We start from the raw sequence: 24,619 nt of genomic DNA, 5'->3' as shown, positions 1-24,619 counted from the left end.
TGAGTATTTTTTATATTGTTTTTTTACAATAAACTTCCATCGTTTTTTTGTTTTGTTTTTGTATCATTCATAATGGAATATTCATTCATGGACTAAATGATTTTCAAACAGCATGACATCCAGTTATACACAATCGGCAAAGTACATTAGACGCTATATATTCCAAACGTTGTACTCGTCAAGCTCCTCACAGCGACATCGAAGGTGTCACGCGCTGGGAAGGAGCTTGTGTACTCGTAGTCAAAGGGAAACCACTCTACACTCTTTATATGAATTATTGCCCTTGACAGGAAAAGGTCACGGTCATTGTGTTGGAATGCAAAAACACGGCGCGTGTTACAACAGAAATACACAAAAAAGGTATTTTGTTCCAGGTACATTTTGTATGGAACCCATGTATGTTAACCCATCATCTGTTGTCAACTCGCTGTCAGGCATTAGTCATAATCGTGGTTTGGACATGCAAGGTGGACACCACTCGGTTTTGTGGCCAGAAATAAATACAGTAGTACCAACAATATCGGGGTCAAACGATACAGCAAGGTCACTACACGATACCTATCACGATACATATTAGTTCACGATACTATACATATTGCGATACCCATATTTAGGTCAAATCACGTGGAAACTCGATATTTCAGAGCAGGCTCTGAAGGTAAAAGTTGCAGAAGACACATGTTCGAAGCCGCTATGTTTGTGAGTTAACTTTAAACGCTTACTTCAACACATCTGCCATATGTAACGGCACAAAACAGTGGGAGTCATTAAACGAGTAGTAAGTTTAGCAAGACTTTTGTGTATCGTCGTGTATCGATATAAACTGGTTCCAGTGTTGGTACGCGACGCAAGCTTAGCGCGATATACTAGTTTTAGTAGACAGGATCCCAGTCTAGTATCGACACAGAAAATAACTTTTCGTGTATCGTATCGTCGCATGAAAACTCACTGTGCACCATGTATTTAAGGTATTCCAAGTTGTGATCAAAAGGATATCATTTGTGGCAATTATTCCGGGACATGCAATCTACGGAAAGCAACGAGACGCGGCGATCGCTGATGGATCTCCATGGAGACCGTTGCTACTTCCGTTATTCACAAACGACGCCATTTTGGTTGTTGCTGCTGCACTTTGTTTCCACGTCTGTGTTTGCATTTTGCTCATTATCCCGCACGTATCGCACGTTCTTCACGATGTATGCCACTGTTGCTTTGGTTTATCATCAAGGTATCTAGTAGTGGTCTCAGTGTTAACTTAATTTTGTTTTTTTATCTTGATTTCAAAGCTTAGAGAGTGATACCTTTTGACGGATTGCATTCCCAACTTGAATCCTGTCCTAAACGTTTGGTAACAATAAAAGTGAAAGAGAATGACAAACATATGTTATTAATATGAATAGTACCAATTCAATTCCTATGGTAAAATCATATTAATCACTGTCAAAGTATCATGATATATATGATCAAAGTAACAATAGATCTGTGTTTCCCCTTTCGTTCCCTAGTAATGGGATCCAGGCAGTAAAACATGATTTGTGTAGGTTTTCAACTTTTCATATGTGGTGTCAAGGGGAAGGACTTGAAAAGTATAGGTCTCTCTTGTCCCAAAATGTCCAGTGCAGCGTTAGAAATTGGCACTAGTCCTGTAGTCCTTACCAAACTGCTCAATAGTAAAGGTATCCTGAGGACGAGTAGAAATTGGCCCATTTTAAGGATTTTGCTATATGTTATCATAATAAGGACTAGTGGACAAAAACTGTTTCTAACCCTGCCAGTGACCATTTTACCTAAATCTAACTTCCTGGCACAGAACCCTGCAACGTTGGCATAATTTGCTGAGGCTCCTAAACAAACACACAGGAATTATGTTTCTATAAAAGCAACCCATCTATGTTATAGTCTATACAATGAGGATGGATATGATGTTGTTGTTTTTTATTTTATTTATTCCATTATAGCTCAGGACGATCTCCACAGGTTTAGGACCTACCAGGCCCCCGTCTCCCAAACGACTCTTCCTGTCCCTGATCCTGTAGGTCATCTTTGGGTTCAAGTTGTTTGAATGTGTCCTATTAGAAAAAAACAAATTCGAGAACCTTTTTAACTGGCAATAGTTTGAAACATGTCATCTGTGTTAAACATTATTAAGACAACTATACATGTTATATAGTCTGGAAGCTTTTAATAATCAGGAGTCGTTTCTAACAAACAACACAAGAAAGGTGACTTGCATTATTTTACCACTCCCTTACTCTGTTATGTATGATAAAACTACCTCCGTTTCCGAATACATGGCCTTTTCACAAACACCTAGTATCATCACTATTTGATAGTGATTCAAAAACACTTGCTCATGACAGGGCTTGATTTGACTATATAACACATGCACAAGTGCAACCTGATATTAAAAAATGCATTCTTTTATTAATCTCTATATGCACCCAGTGCATGTCAGTGAACTAAAAATTTCGAAATATTAACGACACTGATCTCATTCTCGGATTTGAGATGATATTTTCTTAATTATATACATCCACACTAATAGTTAATAAGGTTCCGTTATAAGTGCAATCGGTTTAGTCCAGTGCAAAATGGTTGGGATGTCAACTTGCACCAGGTGCAAGCTATAGCTAATTCCTAAATAGTCCCCAGACTCTCATGATACTGTCGGAATCGTACAAGTACACATGTTTGGTGATTATAGAAATGTTTTTGTCGCATTTCTCTATGTTAGTCGGTAGGCAGTATATCTTCACTTGCTATTTGTACAAAATGGCCTACCGTTTCATGGTTTTTTTCATACACGCTGTCGATTGATACTGATTTCAATGATTTAAGGACATCTATTTCCGCTCTATAAGCGCACCAGTATCTTCACGATCACCGTCAACCCCCTCTCATCCCAGCCCGAACCCCAGACCTCCCTCCCCGTCCCTGCCCCCAGAGCCCGCCCTCAAGTTGTGGAGATAGATCTTGTTGAAGAATCCAAGCAGCCCCAGTCGTGCTCGGCCGTCCTTGTGTCCTGTGTGAAATACATTTTCCAGAGTTTCTTCACGGAGAGATAGACTTTGGAGTTGTTTGCTGTGCCAATGTTGTGTGAACTACTAATTTTAGGACCTGTCGGACGTACCATTTGGACTATTTGGGACTAATCTTGATAACATACATTTTGTTTCATATATGAATTAAAATTTATATAATATTCTGCTTAAAATGTATGTGATAAACGCTGTTGCTTGAAGAACGTGTCTTGTACATTCATGTTTTCTGCATTCCTTGTTATGAAAATTAAAATCCAGAGATGGTTTTGCAGGCGGTCCATGCCAAATTGTTGCTTCAACTAACCTATTGCTATTTTAAGAGTTGGTGAAAATGGGGATCAGGTAGATGAAATGGTGCTTGATTTTTTAAGGATTTGTTCACTATGTCAGCGCAGAAAAATCAAAACATCAAAACTTCGCGCCCAAAGACTCCACGCCAAGTAGTCCTATATGATTGTTTAGTCTCATGATTTAATTACTTATATTGCATTTCGACAGCTCTAGGAGATGTGGCGTCCTCGGCATTCATTCAGAGCTACGTGACTTCCGGAATGTATTACATTACATGGATCCAGTATTGGTTTCAACCAACTTCGTACACTTTCAAGTTTCAAAGTTTATTGTACAATTTCATAATTTTAACAGTTCAGATATATCAAGGGATACAGACAAGTACCGGATTGTGACAGCCAATGCCGAGCGACTGATGTTTTCAGTACAGTTGACAGCCGCTATCGTGTCTCGCGATCGCGAGATTTTGTACAGATTTTTCAGTTCAGTGATTAATTAATAAACTCGTTATTGAACTTTATCTCCCTGTTGTGTGATCCTTCTTCATTTCGACGTTCGCTACTTGTTGATCTTTGTGATATATTTTCGCGAAACCTCGTCTCCAAGCTCTGGTATATATTTGTCACACTTTATGACTGGTGGCAGCATCCATTTATATTCGTAGTTTATCCACAAGAAAATATCGACCAGTCTAAAAAAAGCTAAACACGCGATATTCCCAACGACAGTTACCGGCTTTACAATTGAATCAGTCAAGAACATCGTCTATCTGTCGTTTTAATGCAGGGAAACAATACAAGGAGGTCTATGTAGACTCCCTGCTTCAATAAGATAAACATTGGAACGGAGGTGACTTTACATTGTCTGTTGGAAGTAGTGCCATACAATCTAGGCCATCTAATAGACAGTCCAGTATGTTCTTTTGTTAAGTTTCACATTTCGAATCGAGAACTTTGTCAAAATATTTTTCAAAAGTATAGTCACCGGCGCTGTATAGCTCGAGAAAGCTGCATTCTGAATGGCTTATGTCGACTTGTTAGTCATTTTATTGGTCAAAGTTCGCGAAAGGTCATTCTGTTATGACTCGCAATAGGATGTTCACAGATCTTTGTTTAGCGGTTGCGAGAACTAAGATCTGATTTTAATGAGATTGGGGTGTGGTGCTGACAAACCTCGAAATATAATCAGGTCGAATCTGTGATTGGATCCAACGATGTTGGGTTTCTGGTATGCATTTCTCCACAGTGAACTGCGGCACCTAGACGACTGGGTCACCTGTGTCTCCCTTCTTGTGAAGAAAGAGCTGAAATGTTTATCTTTAACATTGCTGAAGTTGAAGATGTTGACGATTTCATAGACATAGACATAGATGTATTTCAGTAATGTAAGGCCACTGGTCCATTCTACATTTCAATAAGTTGGTGGGTTTTGTTTCCAAGCATGCTGGTATACATGTATTAGCAGTTGGTACAATATGTTTCAAAAGTTCAGCAATAATGTTCACATTAATACGGTATTTTATTAATAATACATCAAGATGACAACTAATTATAGTATTCATGTAACAAAGATAATTACCAATTTTCCATTGAAATATCATCAATACACAAGTTGATAGTTGAAATGAAAATTTGAACCTCAAAACGTTTGAATTCAAAACATAAATACAACTGTTCTTACCACGTGTAGGATGCGTCTTTCTTTCCTCATAAATATATTCCAAATAATATTATTACACATATATCAGAACACAGTGATTAGACGTCAACATGATTACACGTAAAATTAGTAAGCAGAAATTCTCAGTGTAATCGCACAAGGCCTTAGGCACCGACCGTTTTTATTGAAAAGAAATTGTCTCAGAACATGCGTGAAAAATTATACTTTAGACTGAAACTATCTGCCTCCAAAAAGTAAAAGTGTGTTTAAAACACCCACACCAAATATTTAGGCTCATAATTTCCTTTTAAAAAGTATCTGGTTTTGCATACAAAATCCCAGAATTAGCCACGTGATCAAATTTCAATGATATCGTCAACAAAACGAATATTTCTTGAAAAGCGCACTTTGCAATTTTTGTCATTACTGTCGGTAACATTCCTTATCGCTGGAATGACTTTTTAAAAATCTGTTCACTTTATAAGCATTATTACACATGCAGCTATCTTCGCATCTTCCCGAGGTAGGGGCACGGGTGGGCCAGTCGTCTAAGGCGGTTCGCCCCGATTATGTTTCTAGGTTTGTCAGTACCATACCTGTGCTCGTGGGTTTCCCCGAAGTGGTAAACGTCTGAGACCTGCATCACTTCGGGCTTTCCTCCCATATTAAGCTGACACGCCGTGATATAACTGGAATAATTTCAAAAGCGGCGTTAAACCCAACCAACTCTTCCCGAGGCAAGGGAGTTAACTGAGTGTACTTCCATTGACCAATGCGGTTCCATCGCTCATGTCGCATGCATTTGCTTCAAAGAAAATGGCGGCGCCCAGTCAAGACGATTGTTGTTAGCTTAGCCACTTCTAGCCAGAACATTCCTGAATTAGGTGTATGGTAGTATATATCATTATGTGTGATTTTATATTATTTATATGTCATATTGTTTTACATACATACTGTTGCCTTATCATATTGAAATCACCTTTATGTGTATACAGTATATATTTCGACGTGCGACACTTTAATATTTCTTTTACTCTCTATCTCTCCTAATATGACAGGCGTTGTTTTGTATCAAATATTTCTTTCAATTTTGCGTCAATGGTTTATGCAATCGATAATTTGGGAAGAAATGTTATGGGAATCAACCTACTTAGATTGCAAACCGTATGTCTTGAATATTTTTTTGACAATAAACTTCCATCGGGTTTTAAGTATCATTCATAATGGAAATTCATTCATGGACTATATGATTTTCAAACAGCATGCCACCCAGTTGTACACAATCGATAAAGTACTCATTCCATTAGACGCGACCCGCGAAGATCCTGAGTAGAATAGTTCTTCAGCAACCCACGCTTGCCGTAAAAGGCGACTATGCTTGTCGTAAGAGGCGACTAACTGCATCTGGTGGTAAGGCTCGCTGACTTGGTTGATGAATGTCATCGATCCCAATTGCATGGATCGATGCTCATGATATTAATCACTGGATTGTCTAGTCCAGACTCGACTATTTACAGACCGCCGTCATATAGCTGGAATATTGGTGAATGCGGCGTTAAACAACCAACCATTAGACGCTAGATTCCATACGTTGTACTAATCAAGCTCCTCACAGCGATAGCCCGTTCGCGGAGCTCTCTTATACTATGACTGCCACGAAAGCTCCCTACCATGATAGGTGTCTAGAGGTTTCATGCTTGGAGTTGAACTCTCATCCGACTGACCGACTGTCCTACCCAGAGCTCCTTCCGCCAGTTAGTACATCTGCCACAGGCCAGCGCCGTATGACGATTTAATAGTCACATCTTATACCCCGTTCACATGCACACCATTTACTCACATAAGTAATTTTGCACATGTGTAACTAAATTTACTATGCGTTCGCATGAAAAGTAACTTAAGTGTGTAAATAAGGTATGTAAATGGCGTAAAGCACACATATTCATGGGTCTGTTCACGACTTTCAACATGAAAAGGTTGTTTTCGAATCATGAGAAGAGAGTTGCCTTACAGAAATTAACACCGTCCACCCAGCTCTGAATGTCAGCATAAAGGTTGGCATTGCTGTAGTCTGAAAAGTGTCATTTTCAGAATAGAGAACTGTTTACAACGTGTTTGTTATTGGCAAAACAACAGATATATAGTAATTTGATCATCCTCTGACGTTGGCATAAACATTCACATTACAACATATCCATACAGGGCAAACTTACATTTACATTTGCACCTGCTCCAGACATGATGTAAATTTGCTCCTGGTGTTAATATACATACGTGAGTAAACGCGTTCACATGACAAGTATAGTCACGTATGTATATAACACACGTGTGCAAATATACACACATATGTAGAGAGGTGTTCGGGGTATTACACAGTCCATTCAAATGCTTGAATATATTTTCACCTGTTTCATTTTTGACAAGTCTTCACATCTAGATAAACATTTGGCATTGAATGGTTAATTTCATTGAGAAAATGTCCTAATGCGTAAAGAACTTTCCATTTGCGTAGTTATCCTCTGTTTACATAGGTTGTGCTGTCATCAAACCCCTACTGAGAGAGAGCGATACGGCAACTTTGATGTATAAAGATATATTGTCATGCACTCAATGTCTCAGTTGTAGAAAGATATGTATGTAATTATGTAAAACAACATGTTTAGCGCCCTAAAAACTTGCATTAGGCAAATCAGTTCTTATTTCAGAATAAGAGAAAAGTCGGGTCATGTGATATGCAAATTAGCCTGTTGTGGTGGTGTTGTGACTGCTGTGACGCCGAATACTTTTACCCCAGCTGAATCATTTTCTCATTTCAACTATCATGTAACTGGTATAGTAAGAATGTAAAGGGGAAGTTATTTTTTTCACTATGATAGCATTCCGAAAGACAAACCAACATATAAACGTGACTACATTTGCGGTTAGAGGCCAAATTTCAAAAAGTTGTAATGGCTGCTTCCACACCGACGGCAGTGATCATTTGTGTAATTCCGGGACAAACCGAATTGCAGGTTACGGAAAGTGGCGAGAGGCTATGCATGGGTGCATTCGTCACCACTCGCCCCTTTCCGTAACCCGCAAAGAAGACTCGTCCCCCTATCGGTGAATGTTGTGTGCGAAAATACGACAAACCGATTAAAATGCGCGTATGATTTCAAGTTCTTCGTCAAGGTATCCTTCTTGCATCTAAAAATATAGCCAAAACACAGATAAATGTGTTCAATCATACTGTATATTCCGCATGTCCCGATGCGTTTGAAAAAAGCATAATATAATAGCAAAATATTAATAATATATGGGGAAATATATGTGAACCATTACGCAACGAGTTGACAATTGTTTTAGGTATCCCCGTTTGCGCTAAGAAGGAACCAGGTTGCAAAAATGGCCACGAGCGGGGCACGAGTCGCTATTCGGCTTGTCCCGGAATAATACGAGTTGGTCACGAATGGATGTTACCGAGAGGGTAACGAAGGTGTCACGCGCTGGGAAGGAGCTTGTGTAGTCAAAGGGAAACCACTCTACTCTCTATATGAATTAATTGCCCTTGACAGGAAAAGTTACAAGCTCCTCACAGCGATAGTACGTTCCCGGAGCTCTCTATACTATCGCTGCCACCAGTCAAAACTCCCAACTGTGAATAGGTGGCCACAACCATGCTTGGAGTTGAACTCGCAACCGAATGACCGTTATGTTTACAAACAAGTGTCGACTGTCGTGCGCCGAATACACTTATCGCTGCTAAATTACTTTCTTCGTTTGTCAATTTGAATTTCTGTTTCATTAAAACTATCGTGTTATTGATATAGTAAGAATGTAAGGGAGAAGTTGGTTGATTTTCCGTTGGTCTGCAATCTCGAACCAATCTGATTATCAAAACAACAAAGTAAATTCGTCTGGAAAACATGGTCAGTCGTAAACCTTTTCAAATTGAAATATGATGGCATTCCCAAAGACATAAACAAAAGTATAAACGTTAATACACATGGGGTTTGAGGGCAAATTTCAAGATTCTTGTAATGGCTGCGCCCACACTGGTGGCAGCGATGTTACCGAGAGTGTAACGAAGGTGTCACGCGCTGGGAAGGAGCTTGGAAAAGTTAACGGCCATTGTGATGGAATGCTAAAACACGGCTCGTGTTACAACAAAAATAGTTGTAAAGGTAACAGTTGCAGCAGACATTATACGCTAACTTCAACACATCTGTGATATTTAACTGGCACAAAACAGTGGGAGTCATTAAACGAGTGGTAAGTTTAGTAAGTGTATCGTCTTGTATCGATATAAACTGGCTCCACTGTTGGTACGCGACGCAAGATTAGCGTGATTTACTATGTTTAGTAGACAGGACCCCAGTCTAGTATCGACACTGATTTTAACGTTTCGTGTATCGTATCGTCGCATGAAAACTCACGGTGCACCATATATTCAAGGTATAACATATTTCCCAGTCGTGATCAAAAGGATATCATTTGTGTCAATTATTGTGTCAATTAAAGCCTACGGAAAGCAACGAGACGCGGCGATCGCTGATGGATCTCCTTGGCGACCGTTGCTACTTCCGTAATTCACAAAAGACGCCATTTTGGTTGTTGCTCCTGCACTTTGTTTCCACGTCTGTGTTTGCATTTTGCTCTTTATCCCGCACGCATCGCACGTTCTGCACTATGTATGCCGCTGTTGCTTTGGTTTATCATCAAGGTATCTAGAAGTGGTCTCAATTTTAACTTATGTTTGCTTTTTATCTTGATTTCAAAGCATACAGATGATACCTTTTGACGGATTGTATTCCCAACTTGAATCTGCCATAAACATTTGGTAACAATAAACGTGAAAGAGAATGACTGACATACTCATTAGCAGATGGGACATTTCATGTACGTCGCCGGTCCCTCGTATATATTTATGTACTTTGTGTTTTACAGTTGATCTTTTGTGAAGTGAATGTGTATGGATGTTATTAGTATGAATTGTACCAATTCAATTCCCATGGTTAAATAATATTAATCATTGTCAAAGTATCATGATCAATGATCAAAATAACAATAGATCTATGTTTCCCCTTTTCTTCCCGTGGCAAGGTTTTCATATACCATATTGGATTATCCTAACTAAGTGTGGTGTCAAGGGGAGGGACTTGTAAAGTATAGGTCTCTCTTGTCCCAAAATGTCCAGTGACCTCAACCAAACTTCCTGGCACAGAACTCTGCAACGTTGGCATAATTTGCTTAGGCTCCTAAAAGAACACACAGGCATCATGTATCTATAAAAACAAACAAAAAGTCTATGTTATAGTCTATACAATGATGATGGCTATGATGTTTTTTATGTTATTTCTTCCATTATAGCCCAGGACGATCTCCACAGGTTTAGGAACTACCAGGCCCCCGTCTCCCAAAAGACTCTTCCTGTCCCTGATCCTGTAGGTCATCATTAGGTTCAAGTTGTTTGAGTGTGTCCTATTAGTATCAGAAAAACAAATTCGAGAACCTTTGCAACTTTCATTAGTTCGAAACAAGTCATCTGTGTTAAACATTATTAAGATAACTATGTATAATATTATTATATAGTCACGAAGCTTTTAATAATCAGAACTCATTTCTGGCAAACAAAGTTGACATGCATTGTTCTACACTCCCTTATTCTGTAATATATATGATAAAACTACTTCTGTTTCCAATTACATGACCTTTTCGCAAACAACAGTTATCACCACTATTTGTTAGTGATTGAAAAACGCATGCTCATGACCAGGGCTCGATTTAACAAAAATAAAGGCACAAGTGCCACCTGATATTGAAAAATGCAGCCAATTTTTTATCTGTACTTGCACCCAGGGCATGTACAAATTTTACAAATTTGTTACTGACTAACTAAAAAAGCTTTCTACACTTACATCTTTGAACTCAATACACTTTTTGTACCATACTACATCACATTCCCAGTGTCTGTTTAATATGACATTGTCCTTTGGGCTTTTCGTCATGAATCTTATCAGGTCAGTCTTATGATAAATGACAAGAATGCAAACGAATATATGGGATGTATAAGTGATTCCATTTAAAGTGATCTTGTCAGTGAAATGAAAATATCAAATTATTAACGACACTGATTTCATTCTAGGATTTGAGATGATATTTTCTTTATTATGTAATGGGTTCTGTTATGAGTGCAATCGGTTTTGTCTAGTGAAAAATGGTTGGGATGAAAACTTGCACCAGGTGCAAGCTACATGTATATCTAATTCCTCAATCGTGCCCTGACTCTCATGATACTGCAGGAATTGTACAAATACAGATTTTTGTCGATTATCGATATGTTTTTGTCGCATTTCTCTCTGTTAGTCGGTAGGCGGTATATCTTCACTTGCAATTTGTTTAAATATCCCGATAAAGTAGGAACAAATGGTCGACCTTTTCATGTTTATTTCATACACGCTTAACTGTGGATTGATACTGATTTCAATGATTTAAGGACATCTATTTCCTCTCTATAAGCGCCCCAGTGTCTTCACGATCACCGTCAACCCCCTCTCATCCCAGCCCGACCCCCAGACCTCCCTCCCCGTCCCTGCCCCCAGAGCCCGCCCTCAAGTTGTGGAGATAGATCTTGGTGAAGAATCCAAGCAGCCCCAGTCATGCTCGGCCGTCCTTGTGTCCTGTGTGAAATACATGTTCCAGAGTTTCTTCACGGAGAGATAGACTTTGGATTTGTTTGCTGTGCCAGTGTTGTGTGAACTACTAATTTTAGGACCTTTCGGATGAACCATTTGGACTATTTGGGACTATTTTTGATAACATACATTTTTTTTCATACATGAATTAAAATTTATATAATATTCTGCTTAAAATGTATGTGATAAAAGCTGTTGCTTGAAGAACGTGTCTTGTACATTCATGTTTTCTGCATCCCTTGTTATGAAAACTGAAATCGAGAGATTGCTTCACAGGCGGTCCATGCCAAATTGTCGCTTCAACTAAACTATTGCTATTTTAAGAGTTGGTCAAAATGGGGATCGGGTAGATGAAATGGTGCTTGATTTTTTAAAGATTTGTTCACTATGTCAGTGCAGAAAAATGAAAACAAACAAAACCTCGAAGGAGGTCGAGCTCCCGCACAAAGACTCCACGCCAAGCAGTCGCAGCAGCCAAGCAGTCGTTATTTAAGAGATCATTACAATGAGGATCGAATGGTTACACTGTGGGACTCCTAATTAAAGTAACTCATGTTTCCCATGCTGCAGTTATCTCTTACAGAGCCCGAGGTTGAAATGTGAACGTTGAACACCCACGTATCATGCCTGTCTGTAAACAAAATTCTTGCTGTCCGAATCTGAACAGTTATTACTCATGGAAAATATCAGTTTAAAAATGAATAAAAGCTTAATTAATTTAGTTTTATTACCTCACCAAAATATTTCAAGATCGTAATGATTCAAGTAAACAAGTTACAGTTATCACAAGTCGCATGTGATTTGTTGTCCCTATAAAATAATACATTTAAAGATTTTTTTATCCGGGGGGTCCAAGGTCATTCCGACCGTCACAGTCAAGGGCTTTTACCTACCAATGTCTACAGGGATCGTTCTAGAATCGACCCTGTATGATTATTAAGTAATCCCATGCTTTAATTACTTATATGACATTTCGACAGCTCTAGGAGATGTGGCGTCCTCGGCATTCATTCTGGGTCACGCGACTTCCGGGATGTATTCATTACATTACATGGACCCAGTTTTGGTTTCAACCAACTTCGTACACTTTCAAGTTTCAAAGTTTATTGGTACAATTTCATTATTTTAACAGTTCAGATATATCAATCATGGGAGGGATACAGACAAGTACCGGATCGTGACAGACAATGCCGAGCGACTGATGTTTCCAGTACAGTTGACAGCCGGTATCATGTCTCGCGATCTCGAGACATTGTACAAGATTTTTCAGTTCAATGATTAATTAATAAACTCGTTATTGAACCTTACTTACTTGTTGTGTGATCCTTCTGCTTTTCGACAGTTTCGACATTCGCTACTTGCAGATATATTTTCGCTAACTGGCAGCATCCATTTATTTTCGTAGTATCCACAAAAAATGGACCAGTCTATAAGCTAAACACGGGATATTCCGAACGACAGTTACGGGCTTTACGATTGAATCAGTCAAGAACATAGTCTATCTGTCGATTCAATGCAGGGAGCCAACACAAAGAGGCCTCTATATAGACTCCCAGCTTCAATGTGATGAACATTTGAACGGAAGAGACTTTGCATTGTCCGTAGGAAGTAGTGCCATACAATCTAGGCCATCTAATAGACAGTCCAGTATGTTCTTTTGTTAAGTTATCACATTTCGAATCGAGATCTTTGTCAGGCTATTTTTGAAAGTGTTGTCACCGGTTTGAAACAAGCGCTGTTTTGCTCGAGAAAGCTGCTTCCTGAATGATTAATGTCGACTTATCCCCCGCCCAACAAAGTATGCGGGGGATATAGAAACGGGCTTCGTCCGTCCGCCACGTTTCGTTTCAGGAGCATAACTCAGAAACCGTTCAATTTATTTTCATCAAACTTTGCAGGTTTGTCAGGTACAGCTGAACTGGTGCCTTTTGCTAATTAGAAATTTTAGAATATTTTTTTACCTTTCCATAGGTCTTCAGCAACCCATGCTTGCCGTAAAAGGCGACTATACTTATCGTACGAGGCGACTAACGGATCGGGTGGTCAGGCTCGCTGACTTCGTTGATGCATGTCATCGATCCAATTGAGTGGATCGGTGCTCCTTATATTAATCACTGGACTGTCTGGTCAAGACTCGATTTTTTAAAGACCGCCGTCATACAGCTGGAATATTGCAAACAAACAAACAAGCATGCTGGTATATTAGGAGTTGGTAGAATATGTTTCAAAAGTTCAGGAATACTGTTCACATTAATACGGTAGTATTAGTAATAATACATCAAGATGACAACTTATTACAGAATTCATTTCACAAAGATAGTTGCCATTTTTTCATTGAAATATCATCAATACACATTCTACCAAGTCGATAGTTGTAATGAAAACTGGAATCTCAGAAAGTTTGAATTCAATACATAATATAACTATTCTTACAACATGCAGAAACGTGTAGGATACGGGTTTCTTTCTTCATTAAAATATTCCAAGTAATGTTCTTACACATATATCAGACCACAGTGATTAGACGTCAACATGATTACACGTAAAATTAGTTAGAAATTCTGCAATGTAATCGCTCAAGGCCTTGGTATGGAAGGGTGTTAGTGCCACAGTCTAAACAAAAATATCATCTACGTAGATGATATCATACTGATGATGATACTGCTTTCATCTAGGTATCAATATTTTCTCGAGTAATCGACGCTTCAAAATTTGAGCGAAATTATATATTAACCATAACATGGTTAAAGCCGGAGGAATATGTTGACCCTCGTGATTTCTCCATGACGGAAATTAGGGTTGAGAGGTAGACCGTGAAGTGAAGGTGTGAGAATCACTCAAATTAATTTATAAACCTATATCAAACCAATACTCGTCATCTTCCTATAAAGCACTGAAGGTACAATTCTACAGTTTGTGTTTTTTTATTTTAGCGCTAATAGTTTGACACGTTGAAAACAAAACAAAACAACCAACATGCTCCCAAACATTTAATTAAATTGACAGTATTTAAGTTATCACCTTAATTTAAATTTAAAATATATATGTTTGTATCCAACTGGTATTGCAACTTCACCGGACAATATCACTGTCAGAGAAACGATACGTTCGATTATAATATCACATACGGGGATGAAAGTATGACCTACGTAGATGTAAGTATCGTCTACGTAGATGTAAGTATCGTCTCCGTAGATGTAAGTATCATCTACGTAGAGTTTAGTGTCATATACGTAGATGATCAATATTTTCTATACTGTAGCACTAGAAAGTGCGGTTAGAACTATACTTCAGACTGTTGGAAAAAAAAGAAATTGTCTGCCACAAAATATGCATTGTTCCAAGATGTGTTTTAAAAAACCCAAATATTTACGCTCATAGCTGTAGCTGAAAAAATACCCAGTCTCCAAACAAAATCCCAGGTGTGGACAAAATCAAGAATTAACCACGTGATAAAAACTCAATGATATTGCCAACAAAAAGGATATTTCTTGAAAAGCTCACTTTGCAATTTTTGTCATTACTGTAATAATATTCCTTATCGCTGGAAGGTCCAGGGTTCGATCCCCGGCCGCGTCATACCAAAAGACGTTAAAAGATGGTACTTGTTGTTACCCTGTCTGGCGCTCGACATAAAGGGGCTAAAACAAGGACTGGTCGCCTCGGAGTCAGTGTCTGAGTGGGTTATTCATGTTAAACTGCGGCGTGGTATCTCAGTGGGCTTGCACTATAAATCAGCATCAATCCGGACTAGTACAAGCAGCCAGAGACACACGTGCATGCACGTCGCTATATGAGTGCAATCATCTTGGACGCGACGTCAAACCCCCTTTCACCTCCGCTCACCTTATCGCTGGACTTTAAAAAAAAATCTGTTCACTTTATAAGCATTATTACACATGCAGCTATCTTCGTATCTTCCCGAGGCAAAGGAGTTAACTGAATGTAAAACTCCATTTTCCACTCTTGCCGAGATGGGCTGTAATTTCTGGGCTAGTAGTATTACCAGTGGCTAATACGAGTTATGTCCCTTCCATTAACAAATGGAAATTCAACCTCTCATATCACTTGAATTTGCTTTAAACAAATTCCGGCTCCCAGTCTAGACGATTGTTGTTAGCTTAACGCAACTTCTTGCAAGAACATTCCTTGCCGTCTGAAAAGCAAATCAGAAGCAGAAAGATGTAATTTCTTGATGTTATGGGTTGGAGATAAGGCAGAACCGTATTAGAAACTTGGAATATGAATGCAGATGACCGTAAAGTACTTAAAAACTACTATGATCGGTTTGAGAGTTTTGTGAAACCTAAATCCAACAGAGTATTTTGAAGATACAAGTTCCAGTGTAAAGTGCAGGGACAAAGTTACTCAGTTTATAACAGAACGGAAAATGCTTGCAGCTGACTGTGGAGATCATATGGTTGAAATGATCAGAGACAGAATTGGTTTTGGTGTTAATTCCTCTAGAGTGTGCGAAAAACTGATAAACGAGGGATCTGATTTATCGTTAGATAAAGCCATAGACATTGTGCAGACACAGGAAATGTCACAAGAGCAGTTAAAGGCTATGGGACCTGCAGAAGGTGCAGTTCATAAACAACAGAAGAAACAAAAGTCAGAATATGAAGTAAGATGAAAGACTGGTCACAGGAGCAAATCAACACACAGAAAAGTTGATAGAGAATGCAATACATGTGGTTATGAACATGTCAGAGATAATTATTGTCCAGGTGAAGGTCAACAATGTGAAGTTTGCAAAAAAATTGGACATTTTGCATCTGTGTGCAAATACAGTAAAATTAAGCAGTATCCAGCTCCACAGAAGAAATCAAGTAAGAAAGTTCATCATGTTGAAGAGCCGTCAAGTGTTGAATCTGAAACTGCAGCGGAAGAAGAAACAGAAACTGAAGAAGAAACAGAAACTGAAGAAAAAACAGAAACTGAAATAGAAACAGTCTTCATGGGAATGGTAAACAAAGCAAATGAACATGCAGAGAATAATGATTGATATGAGAACTTTCCCATAAGTGGCAGAAAAGTGACATTGCAGTTAGACACAGGAGCAAGGTGCAATTTGGTTTCGAACAGTACATTCGACAAAATAGGTATGAAAACAGGTCTTGAGAAACCTACAGTCTGTCTCAAGTCATATTCAGGTCACGTGATAGCGTCGGTAGGGTCAGTGAAGTTACCAGGTGACTATAAAGGTGAAATCCATAATGTAATCACATAATGTTTCACATTGTGGATTGAGTTTACCCTTCCATTATCGGAGCCAAGTCTTGTTAAGAAATGGGACTGGTCAAGCGAGTATATCACATTCAAGACAAAGATACAGTGATACCAGAAGGCATTCCAGCAGCTCACCCAGATTTGTTCCACGGTTGGTTGGTTGGTTTGTTGTTTAACGCCACACTCAGCAATATTCCAGCTATATGACGGCGGTCTGTAAATAATCGAGTCTGGACCAGACAATCCAGTGATTGATATCATGAGCATCGATCCACGCAATTGGGATCGATGACATGCATCAACCAAGTCAGAGAGCCTGACCACCCGATCCCGTTAGTCTCCTTTTACGACAAGCATAGTCACCTTTTACGGCAAGCATGGGTTGCTAGAAACCTTTTCTATCCCGGAATCTTCACGGGTTCAATGGTATCGGATGTCTACCCGGAGAACACACAATCACACTGGATGAAAGCGCCAAACCTGTAATTCACCCACCTCGGAAAGTTCCAGTCGCCCTCAAGGTCAAGATTAAACAAGAAATCGAGAGGATGGAAGATCTAGGTATCATCGTGCAGCAGAATGAACCTACTCCATGGGTGAACAGTATGGTGACAGTTATCAAGCCTAACAAAGTAAGAATCTGCATCGATCCAAAAGACTTAAGCAACGCAATACACAGAGAACAATTAAACGCTCCAGTATTGTCATACTATGATGAGTCTGAAGAGCTCACACTGAGATGCAAGTTCAAAAGGCCTTGGTGCAATGTTGCTACAGAAGTCCAAGCCAATAGCCTATGCTTCACGAGCGTTGACAGCAGCACAACAGTTGTACGCCCAGATTGAAAAAGAGACATTAGCGACTGTATTTGGGTGTACCAAGTTCCATCACTATGTGTTCGGAAGATCACTACAAGTCGAGACTGATCACAACCCGCTGGAGTCAACATTCAGGAAACCACTCCTTAACGCACCAGCATGACTTCGACTTCCTTTGGCACTACAGAAATACGACATAAAGGTGAAATACAAGCCGGGTAAAGAAATGAAGATTTCAGACATGTTGAGCAGGTTCTATCTACATGAGACAACAGAGAATCTAGTTCCAGAAGTTGACGTGAATGCAGTCACATTGTTTTCATACTTACCTGTCTCACCTGAAAAAACAAGTTGAATTTCAGATAGCGACGAAAGCAGATACAGTTCTCCAAGAGTTACAGCGAGTAATTCAAAGTGGATGGCCAGAAAGTAAAGCAGAACTTTCAACTGAACTGAATGCATACTGGGCCTACAGAGATGAAATCTCCAGTATAAATATAGTCTGTTGTTCAAGGGACACAAGCTCATCGTTCCGAAGTGTATGAGGCGAGAAATGCTTCATATTATCCATGAACCACACCTGGGTATTGTGAAAAATAAAATGCAGAGATGTGTTATATTGGCTAGGTATGTCCACTGCAATTGAAGATATGGTGTCAAAATGTGAAACCTGTGCAATCCATCAGAAATCAAACACCAGGGAACCTATGATACCAGCTGAGTTACCTGATAGACCATGGTCCAAGACTGCTACAGATCTGTTTGAACACAAAGGTTATCATTACTTGTTGACAGTGGATTATTTCTCAAAATGGCCATAAATGGCTAAATTGGAAAATGAGACAAATTCAAATGTGATCATGCAGCTATCGGAATAGCCAAATGTCAAGGTATGGAATACCTAAGCGCCAATGGCCCGCAGTATTCAAGCAGTGAATTTGACAAGTTCGCTAAACAGTGTGTATTCAAGCACACAACATGCAGCCCGCACTAGCTCCAAACAAATGGACAGGCGTAAAGGTGTGTACAAACTGTTAAAAAAAATCATATAGATCTATATTATTATATATTTTGACGTTTGCATCGGTCTAATTCTCTAGGTTAAACTGTTCATAGTGTTATTTGAAACGACAGGCTATGTGACTGTACGTGTACTGTAGTGTAGACCAATATGAGATTAGGTCCATAATACGTTTCTAAAACTTAAAATACATCACACACACAAATACACGTCACAGTTTTAGATTCTGTGGGAAAGTATCTATTATGTGATGCCATTAACAACTATTTTAGGCAAAGCATCTGTATCATTAACGTCATCTGAAAATAGTGTACAGCGAAAATATTGACATTTCCGCATTTTACCAATTCACTGTTCTAAATGTAATTATTTATTCAAATAAGGTATAGCTACTTGAGAATTTCAATTACAAAACCATTGGGTGTCTGCTCTTTGTCAAAACACCAATCATCATTCCGAAAAGACTCCAAAAACCCTCTATTCGTTTTCGAAACATAAAAACCGAACCGCCATGTTGATAGCGTTGGAAAATCACGGTTCTTTTCGCGTTAGACGAGATGCCTATATCACATCACATGTATTTCACACTCAGCTACGATACATACATCTCTGAATTCATCATACCATTAAGAACCAATTGACATTTTGTCCAAGTCACTAATACAAACGGTCCAAATGAAATCAACCGCAATATTCAAGTGTGAAACAAAACCCTGTGCTCTGAAACCTACCGAGTGGGCCTTCTCATTTAAAAAAATGTAAACAAAGCAAATTTCTAGTTTTACTTAACATTTTCTACTATTCCGAGAGATTTAGTCGTCAATTTGTTGCCTACATTAGCTCGGATTATTACGAATATGCAATCCTTGCAAGAATTGAGGAATACATAATTAGGCCTAGAGTCTAGATACTTTTTTAGAAAAGTCAACAGAAATCGTTCCACGTGACGCCATGATATTGACGCAAAATCACACACACTGAAGGCGGTCTGCCTTCCACTTAGTATCAAGGCGAGAATGGAACATGAAAACAAACAGAACTTGTTGATTTCAGATTGATTCTGATTACTTAACTTACTTGACTCATTTATGTATGTATGTGATCCCAGCATCACGGTAAAACCTACTCCAAACATTCCGCGTACTGCAGTCATTTATGTTATGACGGGAGGTTACCGGTAGTGATGTCATATTAGTATACGTCAACATCAACATCGTTGTACATATTTGTTATTTCCTTTGAGGTGAGGGTGAACTAGTACACAAATTTTAACGCATTCAGTTCATGAAGTAGTTTACTGTTTCAATCTTCAATTATAATTTGAATATCTCTTCTATATTTTTTCACCAAGGAAAATAATGCACTGCTGCAAAATGGGTACATGTATGTAGTACTGTTACTAATATAATCTAAAATGCCATAGAATTTATGAAACTCATAATAATCAGCTGTTTTTTAATCACAGAAATTGACATTCATCGTGTTAATCTTCCTCTAAGACGCTTTGTGAATGTACCACAGCATATACATATTTCCTTTGGAGAATTGTGAAATATTAATTGTGGCAAATTTATATAGATAGGTTGAATAAAACATGCCCTTCATTTCTTAAATTAAAGTAAATGTGTACCTGAAGGAAATTCGTCACGTTATATTTTTATTAATGTATGTGTGGACAACTATTTGTTTTACATTTGGATTTTATCGTTTAATTGGCGGAACATTGACAGCTAAAGAGTGCATCAGGTGCGCGTTTCAAAATAGGGGCCGACCATTTGAGATTCCAGGGTGGAGTTGGGTCATGGTCTGTTGGGCTTTGGGTGTGCGTTGGTGGGTGGGGCTGGAGTGTGGGGTTGTGGAGCTGTTGTAGTGAAAAAGCCCAACATTGTGTTTTTTCAGTCGAAATTTTCTATACAATGAACGAATATTAGTAGTAATATACTGTTACTTTTTTGTGGTACCGATTTTAACGTTTCTTATGAATTGGGATATAAGCTTAAAGTATCTGGTTTCAACTGGCCAAAGGGCACTTTCAGGATTTGTATAGGTCATTCTTCTATATTATAACGAAATCTCAAAATTCTGTCCTGATCCAAAGCAGATGCTCACCACGGACATGACGGTTACCGAGTTTTGCAGTGACTTAGGTTAAGAATTGCGGAGTTATGCCCCTGTTTGTCTTTGTACATGCATGTGGACATCGCCCTCGTGTTTTGACGTCAAAGCGGAAAATTTGTCCAGGTTTCAAATCCTTCAATTCCGATTCGAAATTCTTCAAGCAAGCAGTATATTGATTGAGCTAGATAATCGAGATCATAAGCAAGATCTAGATAGCTCTACTCCAGTAGATCTTTTGTATTCTTAATGTGATACAATTATTATTATTTTTTTTCCTGTTTAAATATTTCAGCCATTTTGCACATTTATTTTCAGTGGTTCCTACAGGTGATGATGTCGTTCATGTAACAGCATCTTGTTACAGATCACAGAGGAAAAACGAATCCCCTCATCAAGTTGAGGTATTTATAATATATGATGTTAAAGTAATGTTAATTTTATTTGAAGACATGTACCGTTCAGGGTTCACTCTAGGAATGTTCTGACATGAATTTGAATATTTTAAATATTCCAGAGACACCCAAACTTGCCCATACAGCATGTTAAAATGCCCCATTGTATTTGGAAATGTGGGCCTTTTTTCAAATTTAGGAACAAGGCCCAAGCCTAGAGTTATCCCTGCATATATAATGAACAGGCCTACATTCATATTGTATCAGTTAAAGTTATTCATAATACTCATCAGTAATTGTTTGTCACTTTCACCAGGATTATAATTACTTTGTTTCAATTCATGTGACTGTTAATAATTAGATCTTTAACTCAGTATTTTTAAATCAGTTGCTACTGGTTACTGTGGTATAATCTATTTTTAAATGATTGTGAAAAGGAATGTAATTAAAATTATAAATAGTAAAACCTATTTCATTTTTTCCACCAGATATATTTCGGTTGTCATCCACTTTCTGTGGAGACTGCTGTATGTTCCTGTACCATTGGTCAGAATAAGCGTTGTGGCCACATCACAGGTGTTATGTACCAGATAGCAAACTACATGTGTCTTGGTGTTACTGCCATTCCAGATGATGTCTGCAAAACTTCACTTCCCAAAACCTGGCATCTTCCAAGAGGAGAACAAATTAAGGGAGCTCAGTCAGATGATATAGTTGTTCAAGGGTATGACACTGAGAACCCTACTCGTGTCACTGAAGGTGTCCATTCTAACCTCTACACTCCTTTGCAATCACCTCTACCACCAATCCAAAACTTAGTTGTTTCACTATGTGACATTAGGCCAGATCTGTTACTTCTGACAGTCTCTGTACCAAATACTAAGTCTGAAGTGTTAACAAAATTTGGCATGTTTCCAAAAGGGAGTGTGTTATCGTATCAGCAAGGACTTACAAAGGGTACCATTATAAATGATGAAAGTCACACAACCTTTCCAGACTTTCCACTCAAAAACAGTATTGGTCCCTCAAGTATTCCAACAGATCTAAGTGATTCACAAACAGTCAACCTAGAAGCTCTCTCTGTGACTAGTGATCAAAGTATTGAGATTGAGAAATCAACTCGGACCAGTCATCTCTTCCCAAGTGGCGCAAAGTCAGACAATCCAGATTAACTGCATCTGTTGCTGGTGCAATAATAAAGAAAAAGAGAGGTTAATTTATACATTTTTTGATTATTTGTATAGGTTGTCATGTCAATGTGCTTAGGAGAAAAAATTGAACAATGACTAACAGATAAACAGGAATCATCCTGATCTTTATTCATAACTAAATACTCTTGCTTTCAGGATTTGATAACTATGCCACCTTCTTAAAAACTGGAAAGAAGATCAGGACAGCGCCAATGAGACATGGTCTGGCAGGTGAGCCAACTGCAGCCCAAACCTATGCTGATGTGAGAATAATAACATTCTACCTTGATTACACAAACATATAATTTCTAGCAAGTCCTTCAATCCTAGAAATACTTCAGTAGATGATTGTAGCAACTTGTTTCCATCCCCCCCCCCCCCCCCATTGTCTTATTACTGACTGACACAGATTCCATTTCTAAATTGACATGTGTTGAACATGTGAAAATTCTATTAATGTTTTTATCAAATATCGCCAGGTTAATGCTGACAAATATCCTTTTTTGTGTGTGTTTTCAAATGCAGGATACAAGTGTGAATATGGTGTGGTGTGGTTATCAGCCCAATCTGTCCCTGGCTTGGAGCATCACCTAATAGTAAAAATCTACAATCCTAGTCGAAACCCACCCTATGGCTTACTGGAAATAAAATGTCCAACTATTCCCAAATCAAGATTAGACTACTTGCATGTGTCTGACGGTGAGTTTCGACATAAAACAAACCACAACGTCTACAACCAAATACAGATGCAGATGGCTGTAACTGGCCTGACATGGTGTGATTTGTTTGTGTGGCACGAGGACTATCATCATTTACAAACTCTTTATTTCAACCAACATGACTGGGATACAAAAAGCAAGACAAAATTGGATGATTTATTCTTCAAATATTTTCTTAACTGAACTGTCAATTTCAATATTGACAAAATGGCAACTGAAAAGCAATTTTACCTGAATGGACTTGATACCCACCTGTGGAATATTATAAATTATTGTAAATACTCTTTTACTGTACTATTAATTTGATTTATTGTTGAATTTTGTCAGTTATTCTATAGCATAGTTACTAAAACCTTTTGAAGAGAACATGATATCAGATCAAAATTACAGGATTCAGTATAATACAGCAATACAATTAACCCACATAAATAACAAACACATGAAGTACAATAAATACACATTTATTTTTAATTTGTGTATTAACAACAGTGTAATAACAATAGACACATTTGCACTAGGAAAGCACTGTATATTAATTACTGATAAATAACAATATAATTTTAAGGATACAAATTGCAGTTACTTCTCAGAGTGTATTTTGGGTACAAATTTTAGAAAATTGAAAAATGTCAACTTAAATTTTAAATCACAAATGTTTTACCCAGGGGAGATAACTTCCATCAGCATATAACTTCTCAGACTTTTCCTTTCATCCATGATTAAGAAATGGTAAGCAATAAAAGCAAAATGTATGGACCCAGCTTACCAATGTATCGCAAAACAAAGCAGGCCAAACATTCATGTGTAAACATAGTCACTGTTTTGAAATACAAAATAACTGACAATAAACAGCATTAATAGCATTAATAGACAAGCATCATAAAGGGCTTGAAGATCTGAAATTACATGTCATGTACAGCTAGCATAATGCAGTATTTCATCTTCATAAGCCCATTATTATTCATAATTAAACTTTGTTAACTGCAAATAGCAGAAAAATTGCCGACATTAAGCAACAATTCACTCACACAATAGCTCAAGTGACAGTCAAGTTTGATTCTACAATACATAATTTGCTGAAACACAGTATGAGCACATGTAATAATACTTCATAGCAATTGTTTGTCTGTGATACAAAATATAAAATCTGCCATACATTCATCTTGATCAGATAAATTACAATTACAACTCGTTTCATTGGCCTGTTACTATTAGTGAAAATATCAACAATTCATAATTTATCACAGGTTGTCTCCCCTTACACCACATTATAATCTCTTTCCTATAAATGAAATTCTTCCGATTCCCAACCAAATTCTTTTCAATTATCTATTTTATGAAGTTGAAATTGAACAGCACGTACGTTACATATCAAACAAAGTTATTGTGACATTTTCATTAACATGATAAATACTCATCTAACCCATCAATGTATTACAACAGTTATCTCAGACTTTATATTAC

At 38.1% G+C, this 24,619-nt stretch overlaps 1 protein-coding gene across 7 annotated transcripts; it reads left to right on the top strand.

Moving 5' to 3' along the window:
- The first annotated feature begins 1,066 nt into the window (after positions 1–1,066).
- LOC124140157 lies at positions 1,067–12,972 on the top strand. Of its 7 annotated transcripts, none has more exons than XM_048401623.1 (3): positions 1,067–1,228; positions 1,959–2,032; positions 11,490–12,151. In XM_048401623.1, exons 1-3 carry the CDS (start codon positions 1,195–1,197, stop codon positions 11,691–11,693), a joined length of 312 nt encoding a protein of 103 aa, XP_048257580.1. In that variant the 5' UTR covers positions 1,067–1,194; the 3' UTR covers positions 11,694–12,151. The 7 variants fall into 7 exon arrangements, 5 of the variants coding, with proteins under 5 accessions (XP_048257580.1, XP_048257579.1, XP_048257581.1 ...); XM_048401622.1 differs by lacking the exon at positions 1,959–2,032 and adding an exon at positions 10,341–10,414 and having other exon boundaries at positions 1,068–1,228; XM_048401624.1 differs by lacking the exons at positions 1,959–2,032; positions 11,490–12,151 and adding exons at positions 10,341–10,414; positions 12,798–12,972 and having other exon boundaries at positions 1,070–1,228.
- The last annotated feature ends 11,647 nt before the right edge of the window (positions 12,973–24,619 follow it).

The sequence above is a fragment of the Haliotis rufescens genome, unplaced genomic scaffold (assembly GCF_023055435.1).
Source record: "Haliotis rufescens isolate VD_foot unplaced genomic scaffold, xgHalRufe1.0.p SCAF_23, whole genome shotgun sequence".
Lineage (NCBI taxonomy): Eukaryota > Metazoa > Mollusca > Gastropoda > Lepetellida > Haliotidae > Haliotis > Haliotis rufescens.
Note: the sequence above shows the minus strand (reverse complement) of the source record. Positions and strands in the feature narration are given on the sequence as shown.